This window comes from Cajanus cajan, chromosome 3, assembly GCF_000230855.2.
Source record: "Cajanus cajan strain Asha chromosome 3, NIPB_CcT2T_4, whole genome shotgun sequence".
Lineage (NCBI taxonomy): Eukaryota > Viridiplantae > Streptophyta > Magnoliopsida > Fabales > Fabaceae > Cajanus > Cajanus cajan.
In genome coordinates, this window is record NC_138519.1 from 74329936 (window position 1) to 74346203 (window position 16268).

At 32.1% G+C, this 16268-nt stretch overlaps 2 protein-coding genes across 2 annotated transcripts; one reads left to right on the top strand and one right to left on the bottom strand.

Moving 5' to 3' along the window:
* The first annotated feature begins 2377 nt into the window (after nt 1-2377).
* LOC109799645 (DEAD-box ATP-dependent RNA helicase 20) lies at nt 2378-11189 on the top strand. Its single transcript, XM_020360250.3, has 15 exons — nt 2378-2773; nt 3673-3765; nt 3884-4048; nt 4175-4267; nt 4647-4721; nt 5159-5320; nt 5889-5969; nt 6393-6491; nt 6943-7038; nt 8809-8940; nt 9487-9561; nt 9782-9871; nt 9963-10037; nt 10506-10737; nt 10907-11189. The coding sequence occupies exons 1-14, from the start codon at nt 2492-2494 to the stop codon at nt 10680-10682; spliced, it is 1695 nt and encodes a 564-aa protein (XP_020215839.1). The 5' UTR covers nt 2378-2491; the 3' UTR covers nt 10683-10737; nt 10907-11189.
* Nucleotides 11190-11767: 578 nt separating this feature from the next.
* LOC109800593 (protein NETWORKED 4A) lies at nt 11768-13845 on the bottom strand. The gene has a single exon (XM_029270879.2). It carries the CDS (start codon nt 13702-13704, stop codon nt 12181-12183), a length of 1524 nt encoding a protein of 507 aa, XP_029126712.1. The 5' UTR covers nt 13705-13845; the 3' UTR covers nt 11768-12180.
* Between the last annotated feature and the right edge of the window lie 2423 nt (nt 13846-16268).

Below are 16268 nucleotides of genomic sequence, written 5' to 3' on the forward strand. Positions count from 1 at the left end.
ATTTTACTCATTAAAAAAATTATCTTATTTTCATCCTTTTAATTTGAAAATGCATTAGATTCGGTGTTTGAAGTTTTTTATACAATACCTTATAATCAACAATAATATATAAGTAAAATGAATGAAAAACATAATGCATCTTCTTTAAGTTTATTAATTATTTAATAAAATAAAATATATCATTTTTAATTAAAAATTTAATACATTATTTAGATTATGAACTTTTTTTTTGTAATTTTTAATTAAGTTTCTAAACTAAAAATATTTATAATTGAATCTTTCATCTTTTTATATTTATTAATTTAGTTCTCAAGGTTAAAAATTTGCTTACAAATTATGAAATATGATCTAGTTTTTTTTATCCTCATACATACACATAACCACATCATATTACTAACTATTTTACATATCCTTGTCCATGTATAGAAAATTTTAATTAAAGAGTAAAAATTATCAAAATCTTTAAATCGTAAAAATTATAGAATAGTATAAAATTTTAATAAATAAAGATGAAAACATAATACACATGAATGATTACATAACATATTAATCTAATATGGTTGTTTAGGTATAAATTATAAAAAAATATTTTGTTAGATTTCATGGATAATAAAGAAATCTCTAACAACAAGAACTAAATTACAAAAAAAAAAAAAAAAAACTAAATTTACTACTTTTTTTTACCCTAGAGATTTAATTAAATTTTTTTGAAGTAAATGATATATTAAACTTTAATTAAATTATTATTTAAATTTTTTTCATAAGTTTTTATATTTAAAAATATTTATACATAAAAAATCTTATTTATGATTTTTGTTGTATTGCATGATTTGAATGCAGCAAAGGCTTCAAAATTCGCCATGGATAGATACTATGGAGCATGTGGATCGGTAGGAACAAAAAACTATGGGAACATGTTGATTGGAACCATGTAGAGATCATCACTAGAGTTAGAGCAGTGCTAAAGGACAGGACCAAAACCTGTCTCAAAGTGAAAGTTCCTTGTCGGTTTGATAAATCTCATAGGCAACATTATTGACAACGACAACCTCCTATTTCTAATGGTCTCAAGTGTAATGTTGATGTTGCACTGTTCAGTGTTCACGATGCATGGTGCATGGTTCCTTCAGTGTTGGCATATGCTTACGCGACCATATGGGCTCCTTCATTAAACTCAGAACTGATCGTTTCTATATATACTTTCTGAGGCTCATGAGTGTGAAGCTTTAGAGCTTCTGGAAGCGTTAAAATGGCTGGAAGAATAACACCTTAATAATATGTTACATTTGAGTTAGATTGTATTTGTGTTTTTCATAATATAACTAGTCACTATTATGATTTATCTGAATTAATCTGGTGCTATTATCATTTGGTGTTATTATCAAAATAAATGTAAAACCCTTTTAGCTAGATTAGAAAATTGTATGGTTTATTTTGCTGATAGACAATCAAATTTAATAGTTCATAAGGTTGCAAGGACGACCGAATTTCAAGTTCGTCTTGTAAACTATATACATATTCCTTCTTGTATTGTTCAACAAATTATCAATGAATTTTAGTAACTCTATTAATATAAAAAAACTTTTATATATATATATATATATATATATATATATATATATATTATTAAGGACAATTTTAATCAAATTGAATTAGATTATTATGAGACACAAAGTTGATTATTTAAATATTTAAGACAATTACATATTCAATATTCAAAATTAATATAATTCATATATATTATAATCCATTTTTATTATTAACCTAGATGTTAACTCTTCCAAAAACCAAGTTGTTATTCAACAAGATGTGTTGATGTGGATGACGACGCAATTTTTTTTATGGAACAAGGTTTGACATGTTTTGGCAAGGATCATTTGTGAATACTCTTTGTTTTGAATGAAGTAAATATAAGTTTTTTTTTTTATGATTACTTTTCTTTTTATTTATAGTATCTTTTATAAAAAAATAATTATATTTAAGTTGGATAAGATTATTATAAAAAAAATTTCGGATTCGTCCATAGCCAATTCATATCCACCTAACTTTTGTATAAGAATCCAACCTTATTTAGTCCGAAGCATAACAATCAATAAATAATTATGTTAAACTATCTCATTAAAGATGTTTCAAGCTCATAAATATTTATTGTCTTTAAATAGTGTAATTTTATTAATAAAATAATAAATTTAATAATTTTTTATAATAGTAAATTTAATTGGTTATATTTGATGATACTACTAATTAGTAATTAATTAAAGTATATTAAAATTATAGATGGGAATTGTAATTGGGCCTGGACATAGGTTGTAAGCCCAGAACAAAGAGAGAGAGAGGCATTAACCAATTCTTCCACACTCATAAATCATAATCATCATCGTGGTGGTTTCGTTATCATATTATCGTCACCAACTTCACCCTTCACCCTTCACCTCACTCCCCTCACCCTTCACCCATTAACCCTTTTTCCCTCCCAGGAAGACCCAAAACGATGTCGTATGTGCCTCCGCACCTCAGAAACGCCAGCTCCACCGCCATCGCCACCGCCAGAACCCCCTCCGTAGCCCTAGACAACAACAACACCACCAACAACCACCACCACCACAGCCACAACACCAAGCTCGCATTCCCCTCCAACAATTGCTCCTCCCTCCACAATGCCTCTCGCCGGACCGCCGCCGCCCCGCCGTCGCCGCGCATTCTCGCCGCCCCCGACACCGTCTTCCCGCAATGGCAACCCTCCGAACGCGTTTCCCGCATGACTCCGCAACAGGTCCCAATCCAATCCTCATTTCCCCCCTCTTTTCTTCACTCTCTCTCTCTCTGCGTTTTCGTGTCTCGCGTGCTTTTTCCTCTCTCTCTTAACCGTTGACCTGAATGGATGTTTCGATTTCGAGGTTTTAAAGAGGAATGTGAGTCTTTTATTGGATTGCCGTGGTTAGGGTTTTTCATGAATGTCGCTGGAGGAGAATTGTGGTTTAATTCAAGTGGCGTGCACGCTTGGGGGATTACTAATTTGGTGTTTGCTTCAGGAAGTTTGATTATCGGGGATTGTCTTGATCGGAATGAGGTTTATAGTAAAATGTAATGCATTGTTTGCAACAATGAGAATCTGAGTTTTTGTTTTTTTCAGCTATTTTAAGTTGAAGGCTTTGACACTCGAGGACAGTGTTATGTTGTGTTGTCGTTGAGTGAGTTACTTCCAGTGGCTTTGGCCAATGAAGAGGTTGTAAAAGTTGCCTTTTTTTTAAAAAATAAAATATAGTTGAACCAATGGGGGTTTGGGTCTTACAAAATTGTGTTGAAGTTGGCTTCAACATTGTGGTTGATCGACTGGTATAAATTTTTATTCAATGCACTGAATGCTGATAATGTTTTCCTCTTGCTCGTCCTTTCCTTTTTATACTCGTTTCCAATAATCTCTCCTTCTTTCATGTGTTTTAATTTTACAGTTTCTGTTTGTACTCTTTCAGGGCACCTTTAGCAGAGTTGTTGCTATTGATTGACCCGTTTTTAGAAGTTCAGCAGCTGCCTAGCTTTTTTATTTTATTTTATTTTTAAATCTTTATGTTTTAATGCTATCCTGATGTTTTGGTATCTTACTTTTCTGTCTTGTTTTGTAACTACACGGGTAAATATTGGTTGCTGAGTTCTATTGCTTGCTGTGTGCAGATTGAAGAGGTCCGCTCCCGGCTTAATCTTGATGTTGCTGTTGCGACCGACTCTCCTCCTGCACCTGCACCAATAGAATCGTTTACTGATATGGTATTTAATTTTGTTAATATTTCATTGTATTCATATTTCTTCTAGGTAATTATGAGCTATCTGTACTGATTTTTTTATACTGCAAATGTGCATACAATTGTGAACTTCTTTGTCTCAGTGTTTGCATCCGAGTATCATGAAGGATATTGCTTACCACGAATACACCAGGCCAACTTCGATCCAGGCACAGGCCATGCCAATTGCTCTCAGTGGAAGGGATCTATTAGGTTGTGCTGAAACTGGTAGTGGAAAGACTGCAGCTTTCACAATTCCTATGATACAGGTCTGAACTTATTAAACATGACATGTTTGGCTGAACTTATCTTTAGATACTGTATGGTGAAAACAAACTAATTGTAAGGGATCATCCTCTTCTTTGTGGTTTAATTTTTTTCCTTCCTATTTTTAGCATTGCTTGGCCCAATCTCCAATTCGGCGCAGTGGTCCCCTAGCATTAGTCTTGGCTCCTACAAGAGAACTCGCCCAACAAATAGAGAAAGAGGTGACACGTAATTTTTTGTGAATGAATTGGGTTTTATTTGGGGGAACAATTTATTGTTTATTTCTCCAATTATATTAATAATTTAGAACTATCTCCTAACGCTTTTCACATACCTTGGTTCTCAGCTTGTCTATTCTCTTAGTTTATTACCTTTTGAAATTTGGATCTATATAAAAGGAATTTGTCCTTACAAGATTCGTGCTATCTTCTGTTGATTTATATGTTGTTTCATTTTGTGCTGGCCTTCTCTTATTAAGCATGAAACTAGGATTTACGCCAAGTCATTTTATTCATACTATTATTTTCCTTTCTACAAATATCTGCTTTTGTTCCATTCTGTGACTGTTAAGCATCTTTATGGTATTTTGGTTTTCTATAGGTTAAAGCTTTTAGCAGATCTCTTGAGTCATTAAAAACTGCTATAGTTGTGGGCGGAACTAACATTGAAAAGCAGGTAATTAAATGTTACATAATCTTAATCTCTTGGTTATTTTGCCTGATCTTCTTGTGAAAGTTTGGTCAAAGACAAATGATGATGGTTATTATTTGTCTTGTTGCTTTTGCAAAATTCTGTTAAAATTTAAAATATATATTTGGCATAGTTGATGGTGTCTAACACGGGATACTTCAAAGATACAAATTAGTGAAGTATCCAAGAGTATCGGTAGTAGAAATATATTCAATATTGATACTTGTAGGCAAATGCATGTATCAATGTTTCATAAATTAAGGCTAGTTTGTTAGCAGGTCCCGAGTACTTTGTAAATAGTGTTTCAGCAAAGCAATAGTTACAAACACAAGGAGTGTGGAACAGTTTTTATTTTATATTTATTTCAGCTCCACTCAAAGTTAACATGGTTTTGTGTGTTCTCTTTCTGATGTATATGACAGAGGTCTGAACTTAGAGCTGGAGTTGAAATAGCAGTTGCCACCCCCGGAAGATTCATTGATCACTTACAACAAGGCAACACTTCCCTCTCTAGAATTTCTTTTGTTGTTCTAGACGAGGCAGATAGAATGCTTGATATGGGTTTTGAACCACAGATAAGAGAGGTTAGTATTTTGTGACTTTTTCTCCTACATTTGAGGTTTTCCTTTATTTTCATGACAGTTTCATTCCTAATTGAAGATAAATAGTGTGACTTCTTCATTGTGGTGTTTGTGCTTTCCTTTTTACAATGCTTCCAAATTCAGTTGTTTCCTTGTAACTCCTTTCTTCTATATTTGAACTTGTTGCCATTGTTAAATTTTGAACTCAAGCCAATGACTCAAAAACAAGATGTATCGAGTTCAACTTCTTAAGAATTTAACAGGAAAAGGTTTCCTTTGATAAGAAAGCAAAATGAGTTTACAATTTCTTAAGCAAAAATAGCAATGAAAATGATGCCTCTGTTTGGATAGAAACTTTATTTTCATGTTCCAATTTAAGCTTCTAGCACTTTTATATTGTCTGTATTTTGAATAAGTTGGATTTTCATGACCTAACTGTTATGGCCATGCTTGAAATTTGTATTCATTATTATTGCTTATATGATCATTTTTGAATGAGGCATTATCAGCAATTTATAGTTTCCTGTCTAGATTACTCAAGAAAATATGAATATTTTAATATTATCCTCAGGTAATGAGAAATCTTCCAGAGAAACATCAAACACTGCTGTTTAGTGCGACTATGCCTGTGGAGATTGAAGCATTAGCAAAGGTCAGGTTTCTTTCATTCTAAACAGATTTTTTTCAACATTATTATTTCCACTTTTGAACATTAAAATAATGAATGAGTGATATATGATATTTTGACACGACTTATTGTTTGCTAGTGCATAGACAAATAATAATAATTCTATCACATTATTTTCTTTTTACAAATTTTTTTATGCAGCCTTGCTGCTCGAACATAACAAAGACTAGCTCATTGAGTTGTAGATGTATAGTAATTGAAATAGTATCATTATTCCTTTTTGGCCCCTTTTTTTTTATCTCTTTTTCCCATGATGTTCTTCTTTACAATTAAAGATAGCCCCATAATGCATCCTTTGGAATAACATTATTTTTCACCAATATATTTCTTTGCAAGTTCAGTGGAAGGGATTTTTTTGAAGCTCACCAATCATTTGTTAATATTCAGGAGTACTTAGCCAGCCCAGTGCAAGTGAAGGTTGGGAAAGTGAGTAGCCCAACAACTAATGTTTCACAAACTCTTGTGAAAATTTCTGAAAATGAGAAGGTACATTTACAAAGCTAACAAAATGAGATATAATTTTTTTTAGAGACTTGACTAAAAGTTATAAATTTAGTTTCGTGTTTTCTAGAGTATTGATGACCATGAATTTTCAAAGGTTGTTTTTATGTTGATAGTTTTTTTGTTTAGTTGTTTTCATTCCCCATCTGTTTGGAGGGGACTGTATACTACTGAATTGTTGCATGCAAGTTCTTAAATACTTGTCACGTGGCACAAATTGCCTATAAGGAAAAAAAATGGCAGGAGAATGAGACAAGAGTGACAAAAATTATAGAGATAAGAGGGGAAAAAATTGAGGATATTGGAGATTGTGAATAAATTATCTTTACTTGCATTTTTTGTCATATGCTTTGTTGTATATTTATGTTTCCTATATTTTATCTATAATTTGTCTTTCTTTTGGCTTCTGCTCTGAAATCTTATCATGTTCTTGTAGATTGATCGGCTCCTAGATTTACTTGTAGAGGAAGCATCACAGGCTGAAAAATGTGGTCATCCATTTCCATTAACAATTGTATTTGTTGAGAGGAAGGTATGCTTTGTTCTGTGGCCCTCGTTCTATCAATATCATATCTACATTTGTATTGTCATGTACATGCTAGATACAAAAAAATTAAAGTTAAAAGCTTTAATGTTTTTGTATAGGTATGCACAATTATCTCTGAAGCATGCTGATGAACACATACCTATTATCATTTTTAATTTTCAGTTTGTACTGCAACTTAACTAACCAAATTGTTTGTTCTCTTTTCTTGCATATTGTAATAAAATGCACCATGGAATTGAATGAATCTCTAGTTAGGATTGTTGAATTTAGTTTCAAAATCTTTTTAATAGGGAAATGTTATATGTTAATTTGATCTGTGTGCCAAATTTGTTATGTGCATTCCTTGAACTATATTTTTTGTAACTATGTATTGTTTTATGGGCGAGATGGCTAATAAATTGCTTCAATTTAACCTGGTGAATTCACCTGAAATTTTGGCAAATTGACATTGCCCCTTCTGTCCAACAATATGCCTTATTATCCCACTTATTGGGAGCAAAAGGCAATAAATATATAAAATCACATTTGATCAACAAAATTTAAAGAAAATTCATTTATGGTGTGTTTGGATGAGGAATTTTACAAATTCAAGGAATTTTAAATTCTTGGTATTTAAATTACTTTGATTTCAATTTTTATCATTCTTAAAATATTTTGTTTGGATGAGTTAATTTAAATTTCTTAAAATTTAAATTGTTAGATTGAATATGATAATTTGATTCCACTATAGTAAAATTGATTTTAAAAATATATTTATATGTTGAGATTTTTAAATTAAATTTTATAAAAATAAATATTAATCCATTTTTAAATATTTAATAATTTTAAAAATTAATATTATATAATATTTAATAATTTTAAAAATATTTTTGAATATCCAATAATTAAAAGAATGAAGAGATAAGATAAAATATATAGGTGAAATAAGAAAAATAAATATGAAGAATTTCAAATTCCCCAATTTTTGGGAGAATTTGAAATTCTACTATTTTAAAGAATTTCACAAATGCTTGGATTTCAAATTCTTTATAAATTCTCCATCCAAACAAAGCATTTCACCTCAAGAAATTTGAAATTTTTCAAATAAATGAATTATCCTATGTAAATTTCCCATCCAAACACACCGTTAGGGGGCGTTTGGTAGAAGAGATTTTTTTTTCGTGTTCAAGAATCATGATTTATGGTAATCATAAATATTGGGAATCAAGATTGTTAGAAATGATTAAAATCTGATTAGTTGGTCATAAATGTTTTTGGGAATATTTATGTATGTTATTTGTGAATCAAATATTTTTCTTGCATTAATAAGCAAACAAAGATAACATTAAATTTTTACCATAATAAAACTTAACTTTTAATTTGGGAATGTTGGATTTGCACCTCCCCCTATGGGAACAATCTGTGGAAAACCTGTATAAAAAACATTTTTGGGAAGCAATGTTTTTTAAGAATGTTGTTGTTTTATATAATGAGCCAAACACATGAAATTAACACTCTTAACTTTAGACTGTTGGAAAAGTACAAATTTTCTATCTACCAAACCCTTAGGGTCAAGCTTGTATGATGTTTTGCCAAACTACACATAATTTTCTTTCTTTTTTAGCTTATTGAGTGAAATAGGTGAAGTTGATTTATGGAGTGAAATGGATTAGTTCCAATATTGGAAATCATGGGTAGTTTTGAGAGGTTCAAAGTTGAAGTTGGAAAATTTATCTCCATGTTTCTTATTATTTGTTTTTTCTAATGTGTATACAGACAAGGTGTGATGAAGTTGCTGAAGCATTGGTAGCTCAAGGATTATCTGCAGTTTCTCTTCATGGTGGTCGCAGTCAGAGTGAAAGAGAGGCTGCCTTGCATGATTTCCGGAATAGCTCCACCAACATTTTGGTAATCTCCTACATTACTGGAGCACGTTACTCAATTTATCAGTACATTATTTTTTTTCTCTTATTTTAGCCTCCCCTTGCAAAATCTGTTACTCTACAGTATTTTGTCATGATTCATCTCAACAAATGGTTGTGGATGGATATTTAACAGTTATGAAAATATTGTTGAGAAAAGCCAGCAGTGGCTTGTCTAAATACTGTGAAGCCATCTTTGGTTTGTTTTATTCCCTTTGTTTGCTAAATGAAATTTCTTTTTGTATCAACCGGAGAAATAAAGAAAATGTTAAGAATCAAATGGTTACTTTTATAGTTTTATGTTCCAAAATATCAATTGCACTTCAATTTAGTAAACTCATTAAGGTACTGTGCATTTCATTTTCTGTATGCTTAATAGATGGACCTTTGATAACCATATGTATTCCTTTTTTCTTCAGGTAAATTATGGTTAAAATATTCAATTGCTAGCAATTGTTTCATAATTACATTAAATGAAGTTTGGCATTTTTATCCACTAACAATATTAAATCATTGATACTATATCATTCAGGTTGCCACTGATGTCGCATCTCGTGGCTTGGATGTCACAGGAGTTTCGCATGTCATCAATCTAGATCTTCCAAAGGTACATCTGCTTCAAGCAAAAACTACTTGATGACTGAGTTTTATCTGTAATCCACTAGGAAAGGATTATCAGAAAAACGTACAGTGATTTTCCACTGTTAGTGGATTGCCATTCTGCTACTGCAATGATGGCATTTCATTTGCCTGGTATTTTTCAGTCAAATTTAATTTCCTTGACAAATGCATACCTGAAGCTTCAGTTATGGCTGCCTCAATTATAGACCATGGAAGATTATGTACACCGGATTGGAAGGACAGGGCGTGCAGGATCAACTGGCTTAGCTACTTCATTTTACACTGATCGTGACATGGTGCTTGCTATGCTTCTTTTCTCTTTTTTTGAAAAAAAAGTGAACTGTGCTTTTATTCTGATTTTAATATTGGTATGATTCTGCTCTATAGTTCCTTGTGGCGAATATAAGGAAAGCAATAGCTGATGCTGAATCTGGGAACACACTGACATTTGCAACCGGAAAGGTACTGTTTTATACTGCCAGAATATTAAGACTCTTTTAGTCCATTTGGCATAATCTTAAAAATGAGGGTAAAATTCAAGAAACAATTTTTTACCCATATTCTTAAAAATGGTCCATTTGCAACTAGTGTTTTTACCCATGTTTTAAAAGCCCACTAAGGTTGGCCTAATGGTGTGGTGTTTGGATAGTTTATAGGAGGTCTTGGCTATAAACCTCATCCGATATTACACACACAAAAAAAACGATAACTAGGTTGGCATAATGGTGGGGTGTTTTGGATAGTTTATTGAATCGGGCTTGTGCTAGTTGTATTGCTAAATTGATAATTGACCTTGATTAGTGGTATACATAAGTGTTGGAGGTTTGTGTCTAACAGTCCAAGATGCTCAATTTCTCCCAAACACTTTCATTTTCGGTATATTATATTTAACCAATGTGTCATAGTTGACTTTGTGCTCTTGGCTTCTAGGTTGCTAGAAGGAAGGAGAAAGAAGCAGCAGCTGCACAGAAGGAGGCAAATATTGCTTTATCCAAACAGTTAGGATTGGGAGCTTCTTCAATTAACATTGAAGATAAGTATAAATTCATGATTACTGCCGCAAATGTTAAAAGGGAGGGTGCAGCAGATAGTGCCTGGGATGATTAACGAAGTGTCTGGTGCTTCCCTTATTTGAGTGATGACAACTGCTAAAGCCTTCAAGGTTGGTAATATATATGACATTTAGTTATTTATTTTGGGGTGGGGTTGTTTCCATATTCTCAGTGGTCTGTCTGGTTTAGTCAAAAACCTACTTATCATGGCTCCAATTTCTACAATTTTTTTTCCTCTCCAGCCTATGTAATGGTTTCCCTGTGCATATTGTTTTGTAGTGTTGGTGCATAATTGAGTGCATTTACTTCTAAGAAGCTGGAGATAGAGAAGTTTCCAAGTCTACGTATTGTTTCACACCGTTTTTGTGGCCAGCACGCTTGTAACAAGTAGCTTGCTAGACGCCTAGGTGCTTTGTAGAGTTGTCATATAGGTAGTTTATCTTATGTAATCCTAGGAATTTAAGTTTTTCTTTTAAATCTGTGTTGCGTCAAAAATACCTTTATTCGCAGATATTTCATCATCATTAAATGTATATATCCAGCTTGCTCCATTTCACACCTATGGTTTTGTTTGTGTTGGCACTTCTGAGCGCGTGATTGTGCTCATCTTTTTTGGTTGTATTTGGTCTCTCTCTGTTCTTAAACTCACGTTGCACGTGACATTCAATTTTGATGTTACTAATTGAACAGTCATTTTTGTTGATAATTTTTTTTAGCGTGTTGAATAATTCAGAAGTACTATACTTGGTAAGGTAAATATCATGAACTTAAGAGGACTGAGACGTTCCTTAGGCCAAGATATTAGATACTCTTCGAGTGAGAAAATTAAAAAGCGAATTAAATGTAAGAGAAACGTTTGTTTAAGAGTTTGATATTATGCATTTTGTATTATACACTGGTCTTTAATCTCCGAAAGAAATCATTTCTATATAAACTCTTTATGCAGTGACACACATGACATCGTTTTCCCTTCATCTTCCTCGCGTTAAAAGAGGTTAAAAGGTAAGGGAGTAAGGCGAAGTTGGGCGATAAGAGAAATGATTTTAAGATGAGTAACAAAATATTGGAATAAAGATGAGTAACTAAACACTATTATAAAAAGTAATATAATAAAATATTATATGAATCACATAAATCAAATGATAATAATGAACATATCTTTATTATAAAACCGAATTTGCCACAGAATATATCACATTCAATGCGACATAAAGCCAACTTCCAACTCAACAGAAAGATGCCCCAATTTGCTGGTCAACAGACATAAACAGTTTTTAGTCTCTTCTATTTATGGGCCTTCTCCTCAACAAGAGGTGGCCCTTGAGAGCTTCCTAACTGAACCAGATGACACTTCAAAAAATCAACATATGTAAACAAGACAAATAATCACAAACAATAAAAAATTACTACCACTTCTAAGTTCTACCTTCATAACCTTGGGTGATATATATTACACACCCCAAAGTAGAAGAAAGACATGTAGATATAGAAATAGTAAGGATAAAAAGAAAAAAATTGTACAAGTTGACATGCAAGCCATGCTGATATATTTATTAGTTGGCCAAAAGAAGAACACTCTTCTGCCATATGAATGCCTGCCGAAGTTGTTTATACCCGTTTCTGTAATGCTCAAGTGAGAAGCATAGCTGCCTTATGGCCTCACGTTTCTCTTCAGCACTTTCTAAGATCACAACCCTTTGCTTTTCAATCTCATTATCTCTCAAATTTATCACTTCCTTAAGTGAATCAATTTCTGCATTGAGATTATCTCTCTCTAATTTCAAAACACCAAGTCTTACATTCACATTTTCTATATTTCTCTTCTTTTCCTCAATGTCTTCCTTTAACTTGTCAATTTTACCTTTGAGTCTCCCTTCCATCTCTACTTTTTCAGAGTGGATATTTCTGATCTCCTCTTGAGATGATTGGCATTGACATTCCAACTCTTTCTTCTTCTCCCAAAGAGTCTGTCCCCCCATCAACTTGGTCATTTCAGACTTCATATTTGCCCTCTCAAAGAAGATTTTCTGTTCAACATCAGATAAAGAAGTCTTCAAGTTCCTAATCTCTTGATCCCTTTCTGCTATACTATTCCTCATCTTCGCAAGCCTTTCTTGGAGTTTAGAGTTCTCTCTTTTCTGAGTGTTGAGTTTGTTTTTCCAACTAGCAATGTCCTTCTGAGCCAAGTCAAGCTGTTCCTGCAATTGCTGAATTGTCTCAAACGATTTAGTAGCCCCAAATTTCAATGAAACAATTTGCACTTCTGAAGACTCAAGCTTTTCTTTTGTCAACCTCAGCTCCTCCTCAAGTTTCTTCAACTCCAAGGCATCTCCTCCCATCCTCATCCCTTCTCCAATTGAAGATAACCCATCACCACCCTTCAAATTTTCTGATTCCATTGACCTATATTTTTCAAGCTCAATCCTCAGCCTAGAAATCTCCCCTTCTGAAAGCCTCAACTTCTCATTCACATTCCTCAACTCTTGCTCATACGCAATAATCTTGCCACGTAAATCTTCACCATTATTCTCTTTCCCCTCAGCTAGCTCAGTCTCCAAATCCATCACCCTTCTGTGAATATTATTTTGATCATTTCCACTCCCAAAGAAACCTGGCAAACTATTAATAGACGAAGCATCATCATAATCCTCATCAGATTCCGTCAAAGTGGTGGAAGATCCATCTCCATCTTTCTGACATGCATCAAAGCCTTGCACGTTCCCGCCAGATCCAAGAAAAACATCAAACCCCGCAGCACGGTTGGTGCATATGCGACGCCCCATCTTTCTAGGAGAAGGCATGTGAGAGGGTGGCTCAGAACCATTGTCAGAAACACACGAAGCTAGCGATAGAACATCACACGGTGTGTTGTTGTTGTGATCAATGCGTTCAACCAAAGATTTGTAGCCACGGTAGAACTCTTCAACGAGGGAAATCAACTCTGGCCTCTTCTGGTAATACATCTCAGCCTTTTGCGCAAACGAGTCACCACCCTCTTCAATCAGCTTCAGCATTTGCTTCACGTTGCGTTCCATCTCTGAGGTTAAAGATCTTTTTGTCATTTTCTTCAAAGTCATATATAGGATGCTTTGAGAATTCAGGTTCTCAGGAGAATAATAAAAAAGATAAGAAATGAGATTGAATCTTGAATTAACCACCGTTCCACCCTTCCCAACTGTTGCAAAGTTGGGAACGGTGAAATCGTTTTTCGAAGTATGGTTTTGTTTTGTGGGAGAGTAATGAGACAAGATATAATGACATGATGATACCAACGTTGTTTTTTGTTTACTTGTTTTAACTTTTCCTTTTTTAGAATGTGCAAGTGCCTACACATGTCGGTTTGGAAGAACAGAAGATATGACACCGTTAACAGTATACAGGTGAATTTATGGATAATGACTGCTACTTAATTTGTTAAAAAGAAGCTATTCTAATATATGCTGTGTTGTGAGGTTCAATATTTATAATAAATGGACCAAAATATTCCATTTTTGTTTTTGATAAAGATAATTTTCCTGTTTATCTTAAAGCTACAGGTACATCAGTTAGAAGTTGACTGATATTCCTAAGAAAACAAAAATATATAATTTTTATTAAAAATATTTATTATATTTAATGTTTACTTTTTAAGTAATTAAAAGTATTCAAACAAATACATATATTTCTTAGTCCATTTCCATATGGTAATTAAGCGTGATCCTATTTTCTACATTAGTGTAGTAAAAAGTCAATCTTATCAACAATTAATAGGGGTGAGGTAAAGTTGAATGGGGTTTGACAAAAATTAAATTTTGAATCGATTAAATTTAGAATTTAATTAATTAATATTTAAGATTTTATAAATGTATTTCTAAAAATAAGATTTAGAAAAGATAAAATTTTAAATTATATATTCATGTATTTTATTTTTATTTAATTGCACTTTTTGTTATCTTGCTATCTACATTTTGTGATATTAGTGCCTCCTTTTTTTTTTTTTCTTTTCAAATTTTATCTCCCACTAAAAGCTAAATTTGCGAAATGGACGTTACCAGAGAAACCAAAAGTATAATCAAAATATTTGTTTCTTTTGAAAAAAATCAATATCAAAAAATTAAGAAGAAAATTTAAGGTTGCTGGATCATGAAAAATATATCTAATTATAATAATAACCAAATTACACTATTTTAAAGCTAATTTAACCCCAAATTAATCTAAATTTAAGAGATTATTAGCTTTAGACTCCGATAATATTGTTTTGTTTTATTTTGGCCTTCTAATGTGTATATGCTAGTTCCACAACTGAATTAATGAAATGCAAGATCATTGAAATCATGAAAGTAACAAACAAGGCACACTATTAAACTATGGTGCATTGGTGCGGGTACCCTAAGAGTTTATACATAGGTTGATAATATATATAACAATATTAGTCATAAGTTGAATAACATATCAGAGAGCAAAAATTACATTCTTTTTTGACACTCAATTTATTTGCTTTGCTTTGTTTTGCTTTTGTCACTGATGAAGGAAATGCAGAATCAGAAGATTAATTATTCCAATTATAGTTGCATTAGCGTTACATACCTTGAAGTTTTTCTGAATGACACACAGAAGTCTTGGACCTGAAGAGTTTTCCCAACCTCAAGCAATGCAACTTTTTTTCCATCCTTGTTTCTTAGAAAGAATCTGAAAAATAGAAGGAGATTGCTGTTGTTGTTGTTGTTGTGTCTAAATCCACTTGAAAAGGGTTAGCAGAAAAATCAAAAGGATTTCACTCTTCAAGACTTAATTATGTATTAAGGGAGTGATGAAATTATTTAAAAACGTGAGAGCCCATCAATACTTATACAATAAAATAAAGAGTATGTTTGGATAAGCTTAAAAGAAACTTTTGGGAGCTTCAAACAAAAGAACTTTTTAAAAGAATGAGATATAATTAGAAAACAATGAATATCATTTTTCCTTTAGATATATGAGCTTTATTGTTGCCTTTGTTTTAATAACAAAATTTTCATACGAGGTTGACTAATGGGTATTTGAGATTCTATATGCAATAGTTGCATTAGAAAAATTTAATAATATGGAGAATTTTTTTTTTTTTTTTTTTTTACTTTTGTAATACAAAATTAGCCATTATTAAATCTTGTAAAATATAATTTTGATACTTCACATTTTGGGGGTAAAATAAAATTTGGAAACTAAATCTTTTAAAATTGACAAATCAGTTGAATCATTTAGTTCTTCCTTATTTTGTTTGAACACAAATAAGATTTCATTAAATTTAGTTTTGAATATTTTCTTTCTGTTAAAATTACAGTCAAATGAATAGTTAATTGTTGCAATCACAATCGTGACGAGACAGGGGGAAATTAAAATGAATAAAAATTGCAGCCGTCGCTAAAATTTATTTTTATTTGGAAAAGCATTTGAAAGAAATACATAAAAGAATAATTTTAAACTCAATATTAAATTCAAGAATCAGTAACTCATAAAGAAACATGTATTAACACCTTTGACGTCTATTATAAAAATAGTTACCTGAACCCAATGCGTAAAAGTAACTATTGTCATGCTCTCTTGTTTGAAAAATTATTAATTTGGAGAACTTTAGGAAGGGAGTATATTTAAGAAAAATATTTGTAATAAGCTCGACAAGGTA

What these genes read in the sequence shown, in the direction of transcription:
- LOC109799645 (XM_020360250.3), top strand. Translation starts at nt 2,492, where the DNA reads ATGTCGTATGTGCCTCCGCACCTCAGAAACGCCAGCTCCACCGCCATC. An exon ending in CCCGCATGACTCCGCAACAG is followed by an intron (nt 2,774 to 3,672) that starts GTCCCAATCCAA and finishes TGCTGTGTGCAG; the next exon opens with ATTGAAGAGGTCCGCTCCCG. An exon ending in TTGAACCACAGATAAGAGAG is followed by an intron (nt 5,321 to 5,888) that starts GTTAGTATTTTG and finishes TATTATCCTCAG; the next exon opens with GTAATGAGAAATCTTCCAGA.
- LOC109800593 (XM_029270879.2), bottom strand. Translation starts at nt 13,704, where the DNA reads ATGACTTTGAAGAAAATGACAAAAAGATCTTTAACCTCAGAGATGGAA.